This window comes from Marmota marmota, unplaced genomic scaffold (assembly GCF_001458135.2).
Source record: "Marmota marmota marmota unplaced genomic scaffold, marMar, whole genome shotgun sequence".
Lineage (NCBI taxonomy): Eukaryota > Metazoa > Chordata > Mammalia > Rodentia > Sciuridae > Marmota > Marmota marmota.
The window spans coordinates 28661726-28677870 of NW_026000249.1; the positions used below are offsets into that span (position 1 = coordinate 28661726).

General features: G+C 33.8%; 1 protein-coding gene across 2 annotated transcripts in view; it reads left to right on the forward strand.

Moving 5' to 3' along the window:
* Usp9x (ubiquitin specific peptidase 9 X-linked) overlaps positions 1-16145 on the forward strand; it is a 108397-nt gene that overhangs the window by 53170 nt on the left and 39082 nt on the right. For both annotated transcript variants that reach the window (XM_015488111.2, XM_015488112.2), the window contains exons 15-21: positions 3087-3174; positions 5706-6048; positions 7689-7784; positions 8622-8833; positions 9960-10200; positions 10538-10687; positions 11658-11778. In XM_015488111.2, the coding sequence (XP_015343597.1) occupies positions 3087-3174; positions 5706-6048; positions 7689-7784; positions 8622-8833; positions 9960-10200; positions 10538-10687; positions 11658-11778 (1251 nt within the window). The remainder of the gene's footprint in view (positions 1-3086; positions 3175-5705; positions 6049-7688; positions 7785-8621; positions 8834-9959; positions 10201-10537; positions 10688-11657; positions 11779-16145) is intronic.

Below are 16145 nucleotides of genomic sequence, written 5' to 3' on the forward strand. Positions count from 1 at the left end.
AAAGGTTTTTGGAACAATTGGATATTCACATCTAAAAGACTGTAGTTGGGTCTTTTTGCCTCATACCATATGTTAAAAATTAATTCAAAATGAATCCTAGACCCAAAAATAACAGGTAAAAGTATAGTGCTATTAGAAGAAATAGTTATTATGCATTTATATGACCTTGGGTTAGGGAAAGCAAAGTGATTCAGCCAGTAAAAGCCAAAAGGAAGGGTGGTAAATTGAACTACATGAGTTTCTCAAAATTACCTGCTACAAGTGAAAGCAGCATCAAGAAAATGAAGAGACATGTGAGGAAAAATAGGAGACAGTATTTACCAATCATGTCTAGTGAGGGACTTGTATCTTGATTATATACAGAACTTTTACTACTTGACAATTAAAGGACAACCTAATTATTAAAAAGTGGGCAAAGGATCTGAATAGAGAAGCAGTTTAGTATCATCAGTTATTCAGGACATGCAAATCAAAACCATACTAATATAAGCTGTTTTGCCCCTACTAGAATGACAAGGTAGCAGCAAGTGTTGGTGAGGATGCAGAGAAATTGAAGGCTTCAAACATGGCTTGTGGAGTCGCAAAGTTGTGCAGCCACCTTGTTAAACATGTTGGCAGTTGCTCAAAATGTTAAAGCTTATGATCTGTTTCCAATTATATACTCAAGTGAGATGGTAACAAATTCATGCAAATGTGTGTACATGAATGTTCGTAGCAATATTATTCATAATAGCCAAAAAGTGGAAACCCCCAAAGTGTCTAATGTTTGATGAATGAATAAATACAATGTATATATACTATTCAGCATTTAAAAAGAATATATGATACAACATGTATGAACTTTGAAAACATGCCAAGTGGACAAAAGCCAATGAGAAAACACTAGGTGTTGCATTGATTACTTTTGTATGAAATGTTTCAAATAGACAAAGGGTTGGGAGGTAGGTAAAAATGGGCAGATAGTGATGGTGAATATACAGCTCAAAAAATTGAATCGTATGCTTTAAATTGGTGGATTTTTATGGTATTTGAGTCACATTTCAATAAATGTTAACTAATTAAAGTTCTCTTTCATGAGTTCTGAAATGGGTCCTAGACAACTTGCTATTTATGAGGACAAGAGACAATTTATATTGTCTCAGCCATGATTCACCACTGTGTCCCACCGATTTTCAAAGACACCTGACTTAATTTGATCTCATGTCATTACTCCTCCCGTTTTCAGTGGGTTATCCGCCACCTCTGGCAACATGTCAAAAATGGATCATCCTCCTTATTTGACTATTAATGAATCAAGGTATTTGCATCAGAATGTTTACAACAAAATCAACCAGATTGTGTTTTTGTTTACGTTGTCTGGAAGCTTCTCTGTAGTGAGAAGGCGTCTTCATCCTTCTTAATTAGCACAGTGGGACCTTCTTACTTCTTGATTATTGTTTAGCTTTCATTGACTCTTGAATTCTATCCTTTGTCTATGGTTGGTAATTAAATTTGGAAGAGCAGAGGTTGGTTGCTAAAGCAAATTAGTAAAAATGATGACTTTGCAGTGGAGAAACCTAGTAGAAACCATTTTGACCATGTAGGGAAAGGTAGCTTTGTTAAGTGTTGCCACAAGTGACAGGATGTGCCTTAGTGTTACTTTCGTGGGGTGACCTCTTTTTGATAGTTCTTAACTTTGGGTAGAAGCAAATTTATCTTTGTGGGTGGAGGCCAGAAATGCTACTAAACATTTTATAGTGCACAGGACAGTCCCATACAACAAAGTGTCCAGCCTAAAATATCAATAGTGTGCAGTTGAGAAACCTAGATGATAGGTTCAGTTCCTTGTTATTTGGAAGAGCTGAGGTATTTTGGAGTAAAAGGACAGGTCTCCAGTTCACTGTCAAATAGTTTAGTATACATGTTGAGTATACATGGCACCTAATGAAGCAAATGGAGCAAAATATAAATAATAGGTGAATACGGTTACAGATTATAAGGAAATTCTTATATTTCTAAAACTTGCTTGAAATTATTAAAAAGTTTACCCTTAAAAACAGTACCTGCCAAAAATACAACTGTTCATGAATTCCGAATATTAGGTGGTGGGGGAAGGTATTTAAATTGGTGGATTTTTGAAATCCAGCATTTGTCAGTGTACTTCTCAGTCTAGTGCTGTAAAAAGAAAATTTTTATGTGACAGAATAGGATTTGATTTTCTATCCATTTTCTTGACATAGTGCTTTAAGTTCTGAGCCCTAATGAAATTGACTTTTCTGGAATTAGATAACACATATTTAGGACTGTTGGCAGCTAATAATATTTTCGCAGGTAGAAAGCAGTCATAATACATGGAGCTTCTTTCATCACCAAAGCGTCAAAAACAATATTTCCACAACATTGTAAACGTCCTGTTATTACAGCACATCCAGCTGTTTAGTTTAGAGAAGAAACTTCACTCTCTTTGAAGACATTGATTACCTATACTATTTCCAAAGGGCACCATGCATTTGGAATTCTTTGGCAGTACTGCACGCATACTCTGAAGTCCAGAATCTAGTATAGCCATATCTGTATTTAATGTTAAAGGGAAGCGACATCCATGACATGGTATTGGTGGTATGATACGTTGGTCATGTAGTGTAGCATTTTGTGTTACCCTGTCCTTCCAATTATAAATTAGTAATGTGATTTGTTTATTATACTGAAGTTTTTCTTTTTTTTCTGCAAAGGCAGATTTCAGTATAATGGGTACTAAATTGAATAAAAAATATATTTTGTCTTGGTTGCCTGTTTTTACGTACCCCTCAGATGAGTGTTAGCCTCTAATCAATTGCTTCATTGTATAGTTTAAGGGTTATGCTGAAGAATTCCTGGTGTTAACAGATCCTTATCTCTCTTGATCATGTAAAAGGTATGGAAAGTTTCTCTTTCATGGGGACAAAAAAAGGAGATGTTTAATACTCAAAACTACCACTTATAAGTAGATTTCAAGTTGCTTTCTAATGTTAAAAGATTAATGAGTTTTTTTAATTGAAAATTTCTTTGATAGAAACAATTGATATGAGTATCCATGTGTATAATGCATGATTTTTCTTAATTTGCAGACCATGAAGACTATGACCCACAAACTGTGAGGCTGGGAAGTAGATATAGTCATGTTCAAGAAGTCCAAGAACGGCTTAACTTCCTTAGGTTTGTTTTATATAATTCCATTGTTTTCTAAGACATAGAAAAGGAATGTAGAGGGAATATGCTGTACAGCTACATCTTCATTGGGTGGTCTTTTCCCCTTACTACTTTTTTTTTTAATTGTGAAAATCATTGCCTAAAAGACATACAACATCTCCTTATTTTTGTTACTGAATACTCTAAAATTAATGGCTGAGTTGTGACTTTCTTGCAGTATTTAAAGAAAACACATTTTAAGCTTTTTAGAGTAGACTTCTCATATTCATTGTGGGAATTATTTTTATTTTTAAAGCATAGATTTCCATATTTTCACACAACTGGACAGAGAACCACACCTATCTCCGTGATATTATAGACACCAAGAAAGTTGAGACAAAAGGTTGCTGGGCCAGCGCCTAAGAAAAGTGGTTTTAGTCCTTTAGTGCCTTGTTTATCTTGACAATGCCTGGCAAGGGCAATTTGGGGTCACATTAGAAACATGATTTCTAATTAGGATGAGGAAAATAAGGTTTATTCCACTAAGTGAAATGCCCAAAACTGTATTTTCTTGGTGATTGAGCTTTTAATGATTATACATTTGAAAATTTGAAAAATATCTTTATGGTTAAAATTTTTGATGTATCTTAAAGGATTAAATAAAACACATTATATAGCAGAATTTTTTTCTTATAATAAGTGTGCTAAAAATGCCCAAATTATGTACTTTAGAAAATCTATCATATTTATTATTTTGTTAAAAGTTCTAGAGAGAGTATCTTCCTGGGGTTTGTTAATTAGGGACTTCTATTTATTGAACTTTGTTTCTTTATTTTTAAGTAATTAGAATGATTTTGACTTAAGAAAAACTCAACCAGATTTTAAATTTGGCATTTGTTTAATGTGAAGTAGTTTTACGGGGAGTTTTTAAATTTGTTTTTTGACCACTCACATAGAGGTGTCTGCTTCCCAGGTTTAGAATCACTGCAATAGTGAGTCGTCATTAATGATTGGTGTATTTTGTATCCCTTTGGCTTATTAGAACAGAAAAGCAGTTGCAAGCCCTGTTTTCTCTAATTAAAGATCAAGATCAGGGGGACCTATTGTGACCCCTACTTATTAGTTCTTACCTGTGTGACTTGTAACAACAGATTTAAAGCAAAGGAACCAAATTAATGGCTGCTGTGTATTTGGCCTGTGTTAAACACCTTACAACTCATAGCATAGTGTGAGGGTAGGTGATATCCGGAAGAAAACAAGATTCAAATGACTTAGAGTAGCTTTTTTGAAATCACATAGACAGTATGGGATAGAATTACACTTCTCCACAGGTCTGTGTTCTTCCTATTAGATGAGTAATTTTTCAGACTTGGAGTTTTAGGACTTCTGAGTAGATTCCGTGAAAATTTTTTAAAATAAGCAGAGAGAAGTTTCAACCCCATTTCTCATTCCTTTCTTTACCTCTCCTAAGAATTGGAGCAGTTCTGCTTTTGTATCAGATTTCTAAAAGTTATTTTCACTTGAAAAAAGGTTTCTGCTGTTGTCTTTAGAACAAAATTAAATAAACTTTGAAAGCAGTTGTGTTTTTTCCACGTTGGACCTCCATTTTTTTGATCTATAAAGTAGAGGTTGTCAGGGTTAGGTAGAAGTGTGTTCTGTGAAAATATCAAAAGCCTTAATTTGAGATCCAAAAATGATTTGAAAAGGAAAAGGAACCTCCTAACATTTAAGTAAATGCACTTACTCTCATTGGGCATGTGGCTGCCATTATGGTGTTAGCTAAAAATTATTATGTTACATTACTCAGAATAAAGTGAGGTGTTCCCTGTCTCATACACATGGCAGAACAGGGTGGGTTAATGGATGCCAAAGGAAATTAGAAAGCTTTACCAAAAAGGACTATTTATAGCAGAATTCACCTTGGTTACTGTCTGTTCTTAATGACCAATCCAATAGTCAGAAAACTAAAAGACCCTAGAGAGCACCACCAAATGATTGATAGGCATCCTATTGATTATTGACCATTGTTTAAGTCATACATGTTATTGGGTTCAGTGTGATCAAGTAACAAATGATGGCTACTAGGTCATCAGAAAGTATTAAAATGGAAGTAATTTTGACCCATAAATATTAATGAGCTATGAATATCTCATTTCCCAGTGATGCCATTTAAACAATGCCAAATCTTCATTATTTTAAACTCAAATTATTGATTGAATATACTTCGAAAATGGCTGGTTTCACAGACTGACCTATTTGAATTCAAGGAATGAATGTTTTATTTATAATCATTTAGTGAAGTTCCATAGGGCTTATACTGGGTGCCTTGTACAGGCGTGTTGAATGAATTCCTATCTAGTATTTTTTTTTTTTTTTTTTTTTTTAGTACTAGATAAAAGTTGAGAAATAGGTTCCTGTGAAAGAACTGACATCTTTTTATCTGTAGTTAAAAAAAAAATAATTGTGATAAATGTATTATTTCATACATATACGGATAGATTGCCTTTCAGGATAAAAATTATGTAAATCTAATTGCCAATTTTTTATGTTTTTCCAAGATTTTTATTGAAGGATGGCCAACTGTGGCTATGTGCTCCTCAGGCAAAACAAATATGGAAATGCTTAGCTGAGAATGCAGTTTACCTTTGTGATCGTGAAGCCTGTTTTAAGTGGTATTCCAAATTGATGGGGGATGAACCAGACTTAGATCCTGATATTAATAAGGACTTCTTTGAAAGTAATGTGCTTCAGCTTGATCCTTCCCTATTAACTGAAAATGGAATGAAATGTTTTGAGCGATTCTTCAAAGCTGTGAATTGTCGAGAAGGAAAACTAGTAGCAAAAAGGAGAGCCTATATGATGGATGATTTGGAGTTGATAGGATTAGACTATCTTTGGAGGGTAAGTCAAAAGTAGGAACTCTGTAAACATTATCTGTAGGAATTATAAAGTTACATATAGATATGTATGTATTCTGCTCTGATGTATAGCCCAGGCTTCTGGGATGGTAGTGGTTCATCTTGATCTTACTGTATCTTTTGTCATTTGAGAGTTTTTTTTCTGTATTCTTTCTTTCCATCTCCCTCATTCTGCCACTGGTGTTCCTGTTGTCTGGCTTGAAATTTCGTGTTTGTTTATGTGTAGGAGTATGCTAACCATACAAATCTTTAATGAATTTCCCCATGGAAGTTAATCCGCTCCACCCCAGTTTCATTCATTGTAGATCTTCCTTCGTTATTAATTTTAGTTCATTGTATATTTGACACTAAAACAGAGGACAGAAAAGAAGACTTTATTTATAGACAGGATTATGAGTGTGTACTTTATGGGCACTGTTAAACTTATATTGGTAAATAGTTAGGGAAGTATAATATCTATTTAAGGCTAATCTTTCCATCTTTTATAGTATTTATATATTATTCCTATCTTTAAAAAGCTGACCTATTGCCAGGTACAGTGGTACACACTTAATAATCCTAGCAACTGGGACGCAAGACAATCATAAGTTCAACATGAGATCCTGTTTCAAAATTAAAACAAAAAGAGCTTGGGATGTAGTTCAGTTAGAGTTTCTGGGTTGAATCCCCAGTATCATACACAAAAAAAATACATAAATCGGGGACGGGGTTGTGGCTTAGCGGTAGAGTGCTCACCTAGCACGTGCAAGGCCCTGGGTTCGATCCTTACATAAAAATAAATAAATAAAATCATGGTATTATGTCCAACTACAACTAAAAAATAAAATTTAAAAAAAGCTAAGAAAAAAAAACTAAATCTGACCTGTTATACAGCACTTTATATCGTTTTCTTAGAACATTATTTCATAGAAATCTAAACCATAGGTAGACTAAAATGTTTAGTGTGGTATACGAGTATTTAAAACATTTTTAAGAAAGTGTTCTCAGCTTTTTTGTAGCAGCAGAAAAGGTTAGTGGGGATCCTTAGCACACACTAAAATTTTAAACAGCGGAAATGGATTTTAAAAATCAAAATTCACGTAATAATCCAAAATGTAAATCTAATCAAACAAAGAAATCCTGTGGGTTTTGTTGTTGTTTGGTGTCCCCAAGCCTCTTAGAGTGGTCAGCACTGAAACACCTCCTTTAAGCCCTCTTAGATTCTGAACATAGTTTGAAAACCACTAATGTAATTAGATGGGTGATAAAGCTTTCTAGAAACTGGGAGTGGAAGGAGAGTATGCTAAACTATTTCACTATTCTCTTCCTTCCTTTCAACTAATTTGAATTCCTCCTGTAATGCCTTACGACTTGGTTAATAAGATGTTAAAATTATAGGGTTAAATAATAATGGTCAAAGATTATTTTATCTTAAGTAAAATGTCTCATTCTTAAATAGTTTTCTTTATTCAAAGACTAAAATTTTTCATTTATTCTTTTGGTCTATTTCTACCAGTTTCACTTGATTATTAAAGTCAGATTATAATTAAATATTAATTTTTGAAGAGTATATTAAAAATAATTGAGCATATGATCAACTAAACATGTCTTTGAGAATTAACATTTCAATCTTTTTGAACCTAGGTTGTGATTCAGAGTAATGATGATATTGCCAGCAGAGCTATAGATCTATTGAAAGAGATATACACAAACCTTGGTCCAAGGCTACAAGTTAATCAGGTAAGAATCTGTGTGCTTAAAACATCCACATACACCAAACACAGTGGCACATGATTGTAATCCCAGCCATTTGAGAAGCCGAAGCAGGAGGATTGCAAGTTCCAGATCAACTTGGGCAACGTAGTGAGACCCTTTCTCAACTGCTGTGCATGGCCAAGGCCCTGGGTTCAATCCCCAGTACCACAAGCAAAATAAATAAATAAAACCAATTCCCACATTAATTAGAGTACCAGTTGGTAACACTTGGCACTCTGTGTCCTGTAAGAATTTTATTCTTTCTTTTTTTAGTTACAGTTGGACACAATAGTTTTATTTATTTTTATGTGGTGCTGAGGCTTGAACCCAGCACCTCGCACATGCTAAGCGAATGCTCTACCACCGAGCCCCAGCCCCAAGAATTTTATTCAGAATTAAGAGCTGGAACAAAACAATTTCTAGTTATCAAAAATATTGGTAAAAAGTTCATATTTCTGTTAAACAAAATATCATATAAGTGAATCTTGACATATATGGCTGGCTTAATTTGTTTGAATATGATTATTAATCATCTGTTGAAATGGCAAAGAGATTTACTGAATTTGTTTTGATACTAGTACCTAATCTTTTAAAGTTCATTTTGGAAACCTACTTTATCCTAGTAATTTCCATTAACACTAGCTTCCTTAAAAAAGACAGAAAAGAAAAACCTTGATGTGTTTTTTTATTACTATAGACCGAGTCTCATTGAGAGCTACCTTTAAATTAGCCATTGTCATCTCTGTTTAAGTTAATGTTATATGTTTAATTTTTCCATCTTAGAGCAACTTGAACTATCTTTATTTGGCCTGTTATTTGTAGGTGGTGATCCACGAAGACTTCATTCAGTCTTGCTTTGATCGCTTGAAAGCTTCTTATGACACGTTGTGTGTTTTGGACGGTGACAAAGACAGTATTAATTGTGCAAGACAAGAAGCAGTTCGAATGGTTCGAGTATTAACTGTTTTAAGAGAATATATAAATGAATGTGACAGTGATTATCATGAGGAAAGAACAATTCTACCTATGTCAAGGTTTGTGAATAACTGATCAACTAGTGCTAATTCTTAATTATTGGGTATTTTCCTAATCATATGATTGAAAAAGACGATACAGGTAAAAAGAGTGAGGAAATCTTTTTACAAAATATTAGTGTCTTGCCCATTAAAAACATTATTTGTGCCAGGTGTGATGATGCATACCTGTAGTCCCAGCAACTCGGGAAGCTAGCGCAGGAGAATCCTGAATTCAAGACCAACCTGGGCAACATAGCAAAACATAGAAAAACTGAGTTATTTGTATCATACAGAATGTTTGCAATAGTGGCCTTTTTAACTGTTAAAAATAATAGCTTAGTCAGATTGGGGAGTAATTAGAACTTTTTAAAGCTGCCATTATAGATAGCTAATATAAGAAGAAATATAACATTTTCAGCAGCTGGGGTTGTGTCTCAGTGGCCGAGCACTTGCGTAGCATATGTGAGGCACTGGGTTTGATTCTCAGCGCCACATATAAATAAATAAAGGTCCATTGACAACTAAAATATATTTTTTTTAAAAAATGAAAAAAGATTTTCATATGGGCTAAGTAACATTTTTCTTAAGGTTTCATCATTTAGTAATTTAAATGCCATTTATATAAAGTGTCATCTTTTTTTGCCTTTTAAGAATTAGATAAAATTATTCCTTTAGTATGATTTGTATTTTGTATCTTAACTAAAAGAAGGTAATATGCTAACATAAATATCATTTTCGGGTGAATTTTCATATTTAGAGTTTTTCAGGGAAAATATATATTAGCATTTTTGTTGATGTTCTCAAGGTAACGTTTACATTTCACATTTACAAAGTCTTAATTGGCTTTTATAGCATAAAAATAAGTGAATTTTTCTGTCACTGTCTTAATTTCCTTGAGTCATATCCATCATTTTCAGCAACTGTAGTAGAAAATTAACAAACATGTTGTGTTTTGAAGTTACTTGTAGTTAAAAGGAGCGATCATTTTTCATTCTGAGGATACTAAAAATAATAAGTATCTTTAATTCACTTCCCCTTATTTAATAAGAAAATACTCAGTGTTAAATTCCTAGCTTTATTTTCTTGGCCACAGGATTTGAAAGACTGCTGAATATAATGTTTTCCTTTTTTTCGTCCCCCGCAGAGCTTTCCGTGGCAAACACCTCTCTTTTGTAGTTCGATTTCCAAACCAGGGCAGACAGGTAGATGATCTGGAGGTATGGTCTCATACAAATGATACAATTGGTTCAGTTCGACGATGTATTCTCAATCGCATTAAAGCCAATGTAGCCCATACAAAAATTGAGCTCTTTGTGGGCGGTGAGCTAATAGATCCTGGAGACGATAGGAAGTTGATTGGACAATTAAACCTTAAAGATAAATCGGTAAGTAAAGTATGTATACTTGCTAATTTTTTTTGATAAAACTAAACCTGAGATTATTTATTAATTCATTCAAGAAATGCTTTTTATTTATTATGCATAAGGCTGTGTTAGGTGTTTGGGCTTATACTGCTAACTAAAACAGGCATACTGACACCTACAAAATATCAGAATAAAAGATTTCTAAAAACTAAGTGGGTTATATAAGGTAATTTAAAAAATTTCAAAAATATAGCATGTCATTTTAGGGTGTTTTCTTGGTATGTCACTAGGTTCTGAGTTGGGTTTTGTGTAAATATTTTTCCTTGTCTTTGATACTAATACATTATGTCCTTTTCAGCTGATTACAGCCAAACTTACGCAAATAAGTTCCAATATGCCTTCAAGCCCTGATAGCTCTTCTGATTCCTCAACTGGATCTCCTGGAAATCACGGTAACCATTACAGTGATGGTCCCAATCCAGAAGTGGAAAGTTGTTTGCCCGGAGTGGTGAGTAGATGCAGTTGTCACTTACTGTGTGTAAGACATTGTGCTAGCTAGAATCTTGAGAATAAAGAAGTATACAAAATACTTGTTTTTTCTTGAGTTTACAATTGTTATCAACTATTGACCATCAACGTTAAAATGGATTGCTCTAAATGGTGATTGTAACTCAGTTGAAGTGTAAAACAATTTCCCTATAGATACATATGATGTGTTTACATTGAAGTAATCTATTAGAGCCTAATTATAATACTCAAATATATAAATTTCAAAAAATATCATTGTCACCAGGTGTGGTGGTGCATGCCTGTAATCCCAGCAGCTCTGGAGGCTGAGGCAGGAGGATCATGAGTTTGAAGCCTGCCTCAGCAAAAGGAAGGCACTAAGCAACTCAGTGAGACCCTGTCTCTAAATGAAATACAAAATAGGGCTGAGGATGTGCCTCGGTGGCCTAGTGCCCCTGAGTTCAATCCCTAGTACCAGAATAAAATGGGTCCTTTATTTAAAACTGTTTATGTAGGAAAATATCTGTAATCCTCTTAGATTGTCAGCAGAATATCCTCCATAGAAGCAGTTATTTCTCCCTTTCTTGACATCTCCTTTGTCCCCTCTCCACAAAAATCTTTGACTACAGTAACACCAGCTATTCCGGTGTCAGAAGAATTTGGCTCCCAGCAGCAGTTTGATTAGGAATTGAGTAGTGCAAATAGTATCCTTTTGTATGTCCAGAGTTTTAAGTTGTATATGTGGGAGAAATTTAGTAGAACAGTAAAAGAGCCATCACAAAGAAGTTACTGGAAGTGTCTTAGATAAGGTGTTCAGTCTGTATCAGGAAGGATTAGTAAAGGTGAGAAGATGCCAAAAGCTAACTATATCAGAGTAGACATGAGATGAACAAATTATGGAGTTTAACTTCTTTGGATTATGTTTTTTGTGGGGGATGATTTACAGGTAATTCATATATTTTGTATTCTAGATAATGTCACTGCATCCTAGATACATCTCTTTCCTTTGGCAAGTTGCAGACTTGGGTAGTAGCCTAAACATGCCACCTCTTAGAGATGGAGCAAGAGTGCTTATGAAACTTATGCCACCAGGTAAGAATGTTTAAATGATGATAAAGTACATGCTGAACAATAAAAGGGGTATGTTTGCAAATTCGTTCTGAATGGACCACAACTTAAGGGTTGACAAACACAAGCCAAATGCAGCCTAATACCTTTTTTTTTAAATAACCAAATACCTTAAGATGGTTTCTAAATTTTTAAATTTCTTTTAAAAAAATGCAAAAGAATACTATTTTGTGATCCATGAAATTTAAATTTTAACGTAGATAATCAAAATTACATTGGTATGTAGCCACACTCGAAGATTCACTGTCTTTTGATACTTTTGTTTTGCAATAGCATAGCTTAGTAATTGTGACCCACAAGCCTCAAATATTTACTCTGAGGCCTTTTATAGATAACATTTGCTTTCATATGTCTTGTTATGTAGATCATTTGTCACCAACAGTATTGTTACTTCTTTATTCCCTAGAAACAATCACTTTCAACTTTAACTTTTATTCTTACATATGTATGTACCATTATATCTGTAAATAATATCCTCTTACCACTGGTTCTTTGTCACTTTTAGATGTATACTGATTGTCCACTGTGTAGATGAAAATTCTTACTCCTACATCCTCCCCAATTTGTTTAAATATCTCTTTAATTCTTCCCATATACCTTCTTGAATCTTTCAAATAATTTTCCATTATTGTTCATTATATAATCCATCAACTCTGCTATTGTCCTTTTCCTCTTCCTCCTCATCTTCCTCATTTGGCGGTTCTTTGCCTTCCATACACAGCTTTCAATTTGAGTCTTTGGGAATACCACAGAAGTGATGTTCTTTTCTTCTCCATGTGTTCTTTCTGATGCTATGTGATTTCAGTTTCTCTGTTTACTCCTGATGATCTCTGTAAGCACTTGAGTTTTTTCCTTCTCTGCTGGAAAAATTATTCTTTTCCCTTTGTAATAGGGTATTTTGAGATACCTTGAATCTGTTTATACTTTTTCTCATTGGGCTTTTTTTATGCATTTATATCTGTATGAATTCATGGTTTCCTGTTACATTCAAAGGATTATAATCTGTTACTTGACATTTACTTGAATGCTCAAATTATCTCTAATTTGGTCAGTAGAAACCTCTTCAAGCTGGTTTCTTTTAATTTGTTCTCATCAGTTTTTGAGCACTTGTGTTCTTGTTGGCTCAAGATAATTCAGGCTGACAACCTGTATTTTGTAACCCTAGTCTAGAATCTACCATTTCTCCAAGGACCTATGGGTCCTTGTACACATACATATAGTGTATGTGTGTATATATTTATTTTAAAACTATGAGATCATGTCAGTTCCTCCAGTTGTCACCTGTGACAGGTTCATTGTAATTTTCTATCTTTCTGTATTTGTGAAATGTCTGGTAGTTGTCCTTTAACATATTTTCCTATTTAATCTATCCTCCTCATGTAACAAGTCATCACCACCACCCGTTTCTGTGTGCAGGACTCTACTCTCAATCCTGGGCCTCACTCCACTCAATGGTCATTGTCCTGACATCGCTTGAGTTAAATCTTCATGCTGGGCTACCTCTGTGTATGGACTCTCTCCTCCCCTTGCACTGTTTAATTCAAAAAAGCACCTCAGTATTTCTTTCATCACCTTGATGTGTTCGAAAAGTACAGATCAATTGTGGTGTTGACTATCTCAAAAATCTTCATGATTTTATACAGGTTGTATATTTTTTTTCCACACAATACAACTTACATTGATGCTTTGTTTATCTCAGGGTATCACAACAGGAGACACTGTGTCCTTTTGGTTACATTAACCCAGATTTACTTACTTTGCTGGGTTTCTCCTCTGAAGTTAATATTTTTTCCTTTTGTGGGAAGATGTTTTGAGACATTGCCTATCTTTTCCTGATGAAATTTTCACCTTACTTACTTACTGTGATTATGACATAAATCAGTTTTTATCATGATTGCAGAATTATTTTCACTTCATCATTCCTTTTCCATCTGTTAACTGGCGTTGTATATTATAAGGTAGCGCTTTGTCTTCAGTTTGTTAATGTATTGTCACTCTTTACTCATTGATTCTTACTTCATTTATTTGGTTACATCCATTGTAATCGATCTCTTTCAGAGGGATTGGAAACTTTGCTTCTTAAAAAGATTTTAACTCCTCTGTGCACAGGCTCTTGATTCATCTATACTTTTCTAAGTACTTGTTATTAAATCCTTAGCTTTCTAGGATTGAGTGGCGTTCAAATTTTCAGATACCGACTTACTTTCCTCCTCGCCCCAATAAGCACTTCTTGGCTCAGCTAAACCATCTTCCATCCTTACCTCTTTAATAATTTAACAGCTTTCTAGTGTTGCTTCCTCTCGTTTTTATGTCCTTCTGAGTTTATTTTTATATTCATTCTTATTTTAGTGGCATTTGGAGATACTTTACTGATAGTTAAATGTATTGTTTAATTTATCATGATAGTTTTTTATGGATACACATACATTTATTTATTTCATACACATCTATATTTCATACAAATATATCATACTTTTTTCTAGGATAATTACCCTGTAAATAATTCTGTCCTGTGCCCTTATATCTTTATATTAAATCAAAAAAATAGAAATACAAAACTTTTGAGAAGATATATCTACATATATAAATCATCCTCCCTACATTACCACCAATTTAGGATGGTGCTTTTTCTCAAATGAATGGATTTTTTTTTCAGCCAAGAAAATGGTCATCAGTTCAAAGTTGAGCTCCTTTCTAGGGAGATATTACAAGGAATATTCATCCATAGCTTTCCAGACAATATACCAACTATATTTTATTGGTACTGGAGATTGAAGCGGGTGTGGGGCATTGACCACTGAGTGACCGTGATAGTTTTAAAAACTGTCTTATGCTTCTGTTACTGACTTAGTAACCACCTTATTGGCTTTCTCATCTTACTTTCTGATTAGTGAGACAAGTCACTTCACAAATTAGCCTCTCAGATAAAACTTACCTAAATTTTATTTAATCCTGATCTGTTTTATTGTATAAAATTTGTATTATTTCATTCACTAATGTCTCAGTAATAGTTGTAGCATTATATATCCAAATTCAACCTTTTGACATTATAAAATACAAAACTACTATAAAATCCTTGGTCTTGTGATTTGAGTTTAGTGCCACCAGATGGCGAGAGTGAGCTCTTTTCAGGAGTCTCAGGCTGAAATTTTGAGAAGATGCTTTTTTCAGATGATAATCAGCTGTGTAACATTTAAGTAATCATTTAATACGTGTGCATATATGCATATATTTTCCCCACATTTTTATTGGTGCATTATAGTTGTACTTATTCATGGGATGTGTTATGTATTATTACATGCACACAATACACAGTAAAACAATATAATTTGGCCAATATCTCTCCCCAGCACTTTCCCCCTCTCTTCCCACCTCCAGCCACTTAGTCCCTTTCCTTAATTAATGATCTTCCATTGATTTTCACGTGATCCATCCCCATCTTTTACTTTTTCTTCTCTAGCTTCCACATGTGACAGAAAATACATAACCCTTGACCACCTCAGTTTGACTTATTTAAAACTTAACATAATGATCTCTAGTTCCATCAATTTTCCTGAAAATGACATAAATTTCATTTTTCTTTATGGCTGAATAAAACTCCATTGTGTATAATATACCACATTTTTTTTATCCATTCATTGATGGACACCTAGGTTGATTAAATAGCTTGGATATTGTGAATTATGCTGCTATAAACATAGCATGCATGTCCTAGTAATTGACTTTATGTCTTAGGTATTTGCAGATCATTGCCTGGAGTGGGCCTCTACTGTGATTTGCTGTTCAACTTGGAGCTTCTGTATTCTTTATAATTTGATGTCTTATGATCTAAACTATACTTAACTCCTGTGTCCTTTGTGTGCAGCAGAAAAAGACACTTGCTTGATACTGAGTGATTAAATTTTTTATTTACCAGGAGGAATAAGTTGCTTTTTTTATAGAAGCTTCGGGCAGCTAATATTTTAAAATATGTCAAAGTCTGTTATAAGCTCTTTGAACTAATTAATGCATGTAATAATACATAACACATCCCATGAATAAGTACAACTATAATGCACCAATAAAAATGTGGGGAAAATATATGCATATATGCACACATATTAAATGATTACTTAATTTATGATTACTGAATTTACTAACTATTATTATTTACTATTTTCTGTAGGAAAAAAAGTAGTTAGTAATTTATCGAGCAATTTTTTAAATTATAGGGCAGTTACTTAGAACTTTATCAAAGTATTCTAAAGGTAATCAACCACTTTTTCTTTCTTCCCTCCGCCCCCAAGCATTAAGAATAAGATGTATTCAAGTGAGAAGAGACAGAATTCCCC